Source organism: Lepisma saccharinum, chromosome 4, assembly GCF_977018435.1.
Source record: "Lepisma saccharinum chromosome 4, izLepSacc3.1, whole genome shotgun sequence".
NCBI classification, from domain to species: domain Eukaryota; kingdom Metazoa; phylum Arthropoda; class Insecta; order Zygentoma; family Lepismatidae; genus Lepisma; species Lepisma saccharinum.
In genome coordinates, this window is record NC_139232.1 from 70,585,637 (window position 1) to 70,593,379 (window position 7,743).

The following is a 7,743-nucleotide window of genomic DNA, read 5'->3' on the forward strand; positions in this document are numbered from 1 at the left end:
GTTCGAGGACATGGGTGTGCAAAAACTTGATTAGCTAGCCCAAAGTCCAGATATCAACCCCATTGAACACCTTTGGGATGAGTTGGAGCGCTGCTTGAGAGCCAAGCCATGCCACCCAAAAAACACCAGAGCTGTTTGCCGCTTTGCAGGAAGAATGGGGCAAGATTCCAGTCAACACGTATCACAAATTGGTGGAGTCTTCCTCGAAGGGTTGCGGACGTCATTGCAACGAAAGGTGGTCCTACACGATACTGATGTGGTGCTGCGACCGGATTAACGTACTGGTATGGGGTGCCCGGTGATGAATGGCAACATTCTGTATATCACATGTAAGGCATGAGGGTTTTGATGTTTGCATTTCTGATTGAGAAATTCCACTTTGAAGTTATTGTACTTATTCAAACTTTCTACAATAATTCTGAACCCATAATATATTAACAAATATAAATTTGGTACTGGTTTGAAATAAACTTCAAGCTACTACTCAAACACTGGGGAGCTGACAGTCACACTTGTTAGATTGATTTAATTATCAGTGATGTTCATAGGATTTTTGTAAGGGGCATTTATGTCTTCTGTTTTTAGTCGTCGGTTCTATATTTAGCAATCTCTTTCTGTTTGATATTGCATTTTTTTAAGGGAATGTTTGGCCTTATAACTCTCCACACACGCTGTGTGGGCATGCCAGTGTCATTGCGTACTTACATCAAGCTCATTGCACATGCACTAATTTAAGGAACGCAATTTCATATAGCCTCTGAATACTACAGTGGGACAAAGTCACGATCGTATATGAGAAAGATAAACATTCCTCCAAACCTGACAACTTTTTACATCCATTAGATGGACCGATATGAAATTTTGGCTGTTACAGATATTAAATTTACTAATACCGATAACAGATATTCTACCACTCAGATATAAAATTCCAAATGTTCCTTTAAGGTCTGAAAGGTTTATTGACCTTAACAAATGTGGGTTTTGAGGTGCAGTGCAAAATAAGTTTCATATTTACTTTTTTTTTAAGTATGGCATGGGAGTTATCCATAAAAATTATGACAAAATGGTAGAATTTTGCACTAATTATAAGGTATTTATAGATATATCTGATCGGTAAAATAACCAGCAATTTTACCGATACACAAATATGCCTATATTAGCCGATACTGATAGAGTACCGATTTATCTGTTCCATCCCTACTATACATATGAGTAGTACCCAATTGTTAATTTTTGCCTCATGGCATACTTCTCCCAAGAGCTCTTTGCAGTTCTAGATTGTATATTTTGCTTCACCCTTTACCCAAAATCAATACAAGTAAATAATAAATGGGAAACATATCATCCTGTAAAAATTTAAATTACCAAATTACTGATAAATAACAACAGTTTGAAAGGTAACATTATTTTAATATTTTTAACTACAGAATAAAAATAGTTACAAGGTTGCATGTACATTAGATATTTTTATATTCTCTTATACAATTTATTTGCATATGTTGTACATATTTACAATCCCTTGGTGATTAATAGGCACTAGGGAGCTGACACAGTCGCTAGCCACAGAAGATGGATTCAAACTTCTCATCAAAACCATACCTTATGCCTCAATCTTTTGGAACAGCTGACTAGGGATTCTGAACACACAAGGCTTAAAAGGCATGATAATATGCATATTTACAAGTATGTATACGTTAAGTATTACCAAATTAAAACTACCATGTACTGTCAAAAGGAATAGTAAACAATGTGTGCGCATCACCAGAAAACACCCACTCTATTATGCATAAAATGAATACTTTAGGAAAAATTAACAAAAGATAGAACCCTAAATCATCTGGGATAGGGCAGGGGGATCAAATACTATTATTGCAATACATATTTTTCTGCTGTTGAGCTTGCTTTATTACTCATAATACTTTTAAAAATGCTGACAGACTTTCATTAGTTATTAACTGTGAAAGTAATTTTCTTCTCGATCTGATTTTATCTAGAGGCATCACTGTGCCAGTCCACCACCTTGTGCTTACATTTGACTTTTGAATTATTTCATTTCTTACACTTTGGCCATATGACACTTTATGTACAAGGCAAAAAAGCCAAATTCATTATAACAACAATTCACAAGTGTAATAACTGAAAACAAGTGAAGTTTGACACCTCTAACACAGGTAATTAAAAAAAAAAAACACTCAGTCTTTAAATACTTATTCCTCCTTAGCTGAGCACTCTCCTCTAGAGTTCACGCTTACCAAACGACCAAATGATTACGAGGATTTAAAATTAAAATCTCACACTGAACATTTTGTGCTTCTTGTTTACAAACTCCGGCAAATGTAAGTTATCACACTTGGTAACATTGGATCTTTTTCTAAATCCAACATAGCACCACCTACAAGATTTTTCACTGCACTCAATTGTTCCTGCCCATATGCACCTTGCACCTTCCAGACGTGGCACTGCAGAATACTTTTCAATGTAAGTATATAAAAAAAACTGAGCAGAACTTCCACCCAAGAGTTACAATGTTCTTAGTTAAATCAATAAACATTTGGCATTAAGTTAGATGAATAAGACATTCCCCCTCACCGGAGGCATTTAATTAATCCAAAAAAGAAGGCGGGGCATTTTTCCGTTGCATGACATCTTACCTGGTTAAATAAGGAGGGAGAGGGGCTCAACTGTGGCTGGACCGAACCTACACTCACATATACACCTTTTATTATCCCATGTAGTAAATTTTATCTCTTAAATCAACTCAATCATCACAGCCAAATAATGACTTCATTTACAAAAAGAGGAGAGGAAATCGCAACAATACTTTGACCTTTTTTTATTAAGCTCCAAGTATTTCCGATTGCTCGCTTCCTAAACTAGCAAGAATCTATGCTTATTTCTCGCATGCTCCCTACATACAGACTGCTTTTGTCCTGTACTTCATTGGTTAATGCCAAAGGAAGACTCAGGCTGCATCGATCTAACCTAGATGCAATGTAGGTTAACAAACAGATGTATTGCTGGCATACATCTTGCTCCCCAACTGCACGACAGGAGGATGTGAACCTTGCGACCCTGGAGGTAATGGAGCTTGTTGTTTAGCTGGAAAAAAGCAAACAGTCTAAATTAGATAAGGAATGGAAGAAATTTGCATTTCAAATCAATACAAAATAAGGGTTCCCCAGTTTTCAGTCGGTAAAAAACATCTCTCTTCTCTTCTGAAGTAGACGACTATAAACTCCCCCCATGCATCCATTTGCAATCATGGCATTTTATGGCAAGATCTTTACTACAATGAAACGACTGAATGCTTTGTAAGATACTATACTCATTGCCGGTCTTCCAATCAACTAAATTTTCAATCCTAAAAGATCCTGTGTTTTATTAGGACTGCTCATATAGAAAGTCCCTAACCATTTCAGTGAGACATTATTGAGAAAGAAACATAATATTTTGGACCTTTTCTGGATTTGAAGCCAGATAACTGAATAATATAATTTTTCTTTTAAACAAAAATCATTGTTGAAGCAATATTCATGCACCATTGGTTGAGACATCTCCAATGGTTTAGACATGTTGCTACAATGAGAGAACATCACGAGCCTAAACAGGTCTTTGAGGCCAGATTGAATGGCTAGAACGGAAGAAGACAACCACATATTCAGTGGGAAGAATATATGTAGAAAGGTTTGGAAGGAAGGAAGAAACAAAAGGGAAAACAATGCTGGAAATCTGAGACCTCATCTTGGACTGAAAAGTGTATGAGAAATAGATGATAGAACTCGATGCTTAATGGCAAGAGGGAATGCAGATAAAAATGATGAACTTGCCATGCAAGGTGATTTCAATGCAAAAATTTAACCATTTCCTATATACATAACAGAAATACAATGTCATTTTCAGCATGGCAAACCTAAAAATTCTGTTTGTGTATTGTAAATATCCTTAGATATTTTACACTGGCATAGAAATAGTTTGCACATGGTTGTGAGAAGGAATTAAGTTCTGGCATTCGAAACCACACAAAAACTAAAATTTAAACACACACATTTTAGTTTTCCTTACAGTACAACACTATACTGCACTAAACTTGCAAAAACTATATCATTTTATCCTGTGTGTTCAAAATTTTGAAACCAAGGAATTCCATATCGGAATTGGTTTAACTAACAGAATTTTAAGCAACTTTGATCGATACTCTTACATTGGATCTCAGCTTCATCACTGGATGAGAGAGCATATGTATTATATTAATAATAAAGTGAACACAATTTGACAATATCTTAAGACTGTGTTGCTTTAATCACACAAATTAACTTAGATGTACACTTCAAAATGTAGAAAATTTTATTTACACTAAAAATATAAGCACTGTAGCATAATTCTAATTCTTTCCTTACCACAATGCACTAGCAATGCACTAGCGGTGGTTTCATTGCAGTGTGGTATTGCAACTACAATGTTTCAATTTCAAATCCTAACTCCAACCACCACCAAAAGAAAAAGCCATTTACAGTGGAAATATACGTAAAGCAAAAGCGATAACTGCATTCAAAGTATAAATATATACACACACAGATCTATTATTGTATCTTTTTAGATCCATAGTTACAATACTGAGAACCACACCTGTTTCAGTAATCTACAACCTCAACCCAGCTAAAGTTTGAATCACAGATTAACTCACTCGCAATAATGACATTATTGCTTTAGGTTGTAAATAACTGAAGCAGACAGATGCACTGTAGTTTTTTGGATGGCATAATCTTCAGTAAAACCCTGACCTGAAAATTATGAATATCATTTTAAGCATATATTAATAACTATTCCTGTATAATATAGAAAATATTAATTTTTTTCCATTTATATGTTGTATAAAATAAGAAAGAAATAGGAAATACTCACCAGGCAATAAGAACATTTTGCAACATTAACTGCAATGTCAACAGAGAACAAAAGATGTGTAGATGTGTGCCAGTGTGAGTAGCAGGGTTGCCAGGAAATAAAACTAATATTCACCCAGTGAGAATTCTGGTTAACGGCCACATTGCTCTGACCTGAAAACCTTGCAGCTCTTACACTGGCCTTGAGCAGGTAGTTCAAAATACTATTTCTTTTTTTTTATTGTATAGAGAGCATTTCCTATTTCCTCATGGTCATTCTCTTATTATAGTTACATTTATATAAATCTACACTTGAAACATTAGTACACACCACATACGGAATAGAACATGTCTTGACTTGTGTTAGTACAAGCCACCATAAGACAACAAAATATTAACACTTGCATTTCACAAGCTTTGTAGTCACTGGAAAGATAAAACTCAGAGGAATGGAAACTAAATACACGTGGGAAGGGGCAAGAAGATAACTCTCATAATGTACGAAGCGTAGCCAGGTGATTATTGAGTTTGTTGTATGAAACTGAAGAATAAACCAAGATTCTGCATTATTCCTCACAATTCTGGTGGTTTCATTTTTTAAATTTATTTTTTGTGTGTTGTGTATGGTTGGCCTCTACTGACACAGTTGAAGGTATCAATAATAATATATTACAACATTAATTATGTAAACTGTTAATGAACTTACCAGCAGCAAAGGAACGGGTTCAACAATTGTACTACATTGAATTTAAAATTTTGGATACGTCAGCACTTAGGCCATTTTGCACCCGTCACATTATACGGGGTCCAGCCCCTTACCATTACAAATAACAACTCTAACGTTGCATAACTAAAAGCTTAAAATATTCTGACTTAGGATAAAAGCTGAGGCTGTAAACGGGCACTCAGCACACGTAAGGACAAAACACAGGACAACACAGAATTATACTGGCCATAGTGCCAGTCGCCAGAGCCTCGTTTGTCTGCAAAATACAGTCCCGGGTGTACTACGTGGAAGTGAGGTTGACAATTGGGCACACTAAATGGAAGGTCACCCCTTACACCCCAATTGTACTACATATAAGCATGGCTCGTTATTTATTATTGAGCCTGAGTCTTCAAGAAGTTTTACACATTATAAGTTATGCAGTATTAGTATGTAAATGAATATAAAATTAACTCAATTAAAAATACTCTTCTCAAATAAATTGATGCAAATAGTTATATTGTCATATTTAACAAGTTTCTTCATGAATATATTTTCATTGCAAAATCAGATTGCACACATATAAAATGGTATTGTTGTTTGTAAAACATATTCTCTCTCTTGTCTCATATTTATCAGCAAGGAACTTAATATCTACAGTTTTGCCAATTTTAGTGGTGAAAAGACATTGATTAGAAATTTGCAATATGAGCCTTTGTTGCATGACCATGGAAGAAATGCCTTTCTGAATGTACACCACAGCCTATCATTCTATCACCCCTAATGAACAGTCATGCTGCTTGAAAATATTAAATACCTGGATCATGGCTTAACCTATCCTACCTTTCCATATATATAAGTATTTTTCAAGGTTTAAAACACTTACCATTTTTACTATTGTATGTTTTCATGATATTCCTAAACCGATCTGGAAGTGGGAATTCATTGACACTATGAAAACGATCAGCAAATCGAGACTCAAAGTCCCCTGAAAAAGAAGTAAAATATTTTATTTTATTATGCACTTGATTCTGCTGTATTAAGAGGAAAGCGAATGAAAGTGGTTTGGGTACAAATGATAAGTGAAGGTAACATAACTGTATTATTTCACTCTTCATTGAAATATTCAATGCTTACATAAAATTGCAAAATTGGAAACATGATACTGATACCTAGGCAGCAAAAATACAGTGTAAAAAAGACAAGCAAATTAATGTATACTAATGTCCAAAATTAAAGCAACAAACGGAAATTCTTTCCCGTGTGTCCATTTGACCACATAATACGATCAGGTGATAGTAATATTTATGTCATAGACAACTGATTTAAGATATAAAATAAACTAACCTTAATGTGCCAGGATTTATCAACAAAAAAATCACAATAGCAACAGGTTAAACTTGGCAAATTTATAAAAAAAAAAAATCACACGAGGAAAGGATTTCTGTTTGTTGCTTTCATTTTGGACACTAGTGTATATTTACATATACATATGCATTCTATAATATGAACAATAGCATGATATTGTACATAACTACAAAATATGATAAACATTCTGACATTCTTCTAGATTTCCACAAGTTCTTAGTACTACTACTAACTTTGTTGTATGATTTTGTAATATACAACAATGGTTTACAAACAAAGAATATTACTACAAATTACTAGTACATAATTATTCTTATTAAGCGTGAAGATAAATATATTACCAAAATTTTGTGATGGAGAGTATCCAGATGTTATTCCATTCCTCATCGACGAATTCCGAACTGGAGGTGGTGGTGGGACCCCGATCCCAGAAGAAATCTGTGGTTGCTACAAAACAATTTGGTTTAGATATTCCAATAGAAATCCTCAATGTACAAACTTATCAATGACCTACAGATAAATACTTCCATAAGTATGCAATTAATGCATATGAAATAAAATTACATTACTAGTACAAGTTCATTTACAAAACTTTAACAGAATCTCAATATAAATTAATAATGTCCAAGGACTAAATTTCTGAAAGAAATCATTTCCTGTAAACCTCTCAGGATAACTAATTAAGAAGGGAGAGTTTGGCATTTACTTTCCACTAAATACTACTAGAGGAAAATTTAAATTTTACAAAAAAAATTTCCATTGGGAGAGGTTCTATGGGACCCCAGCCCT

The 7,743-nt window shown here is 34.4% G+C and overlaps 1 protein-coding gene across 2 annotated transcripts; it reads right to left on the reverse strand.

The window, feature by feature from the left end:
• Window positions 1-1,372: 1,372 nt before the first annotated feature.
• Window positions 1,373-7,520, reverse strand: LOC145986565 (WAS/WASL-interacting protein family member 2-like). Of its 2 annotated transcripts, XM_083120723.1 has the most exons (4): window positions 7,296-7,520; window positions 6,473-6,574; window positions 4,685-4,781; window positions 1,373-3,099 (listed from the first exon to the last, which is right to left on the reverse strand). In XM_083120723.1, the coding sequence occupies exons 1-3, from the start codon at window positions 7,339-7,341 to the stop codon at window positions 4,699-4,701; spliced, it is 231 nt and encodes a 76-aa protein (XP_082976849.1). In that variant the 5' UTR covers window positions 7,342-7,520; the 3' UTR covers window positions 1,373-3,099; window positions 4,685-4,698. The 2 variants fall into 2 exon arrangements, with proteins under 2 accessions (XP_082976849.1, XP_082976848.1); XM_083120722.1 differs by lacking the exon at window positions 4,685-4,781 and having other exon boundaries at window positions 1,374-3,099; window positions 7,296-7,420.
• Between the last annotated feature and the right edge of the window lie 223 nt (window positions 7,521-7,743).

Bases quoted from the DNA above. Each gene is read 5' to 3' on its own strand.
- LOC145986565 (XM_083120722.1), bottom strand. From the start codon at position 7,341: ATGAGGAATGGAATAACATCTGGATACTCTCCATCACAAAATTTTG. The intron at 6,575-7,295 runs GTAATATATTTA...CTTCTTTTTCAG, and splicing joins CTCTCCATCACAAAATTTTG to GGGACTTTGAGTCTCGATTT. The intron at 3,100-6,472 runs GTAAGTGTTTTA...GCTTTTTTCCAG, and splicing joins AACATACAATAGTAAAAATG to CTAAACAACAAGCTCCATTA.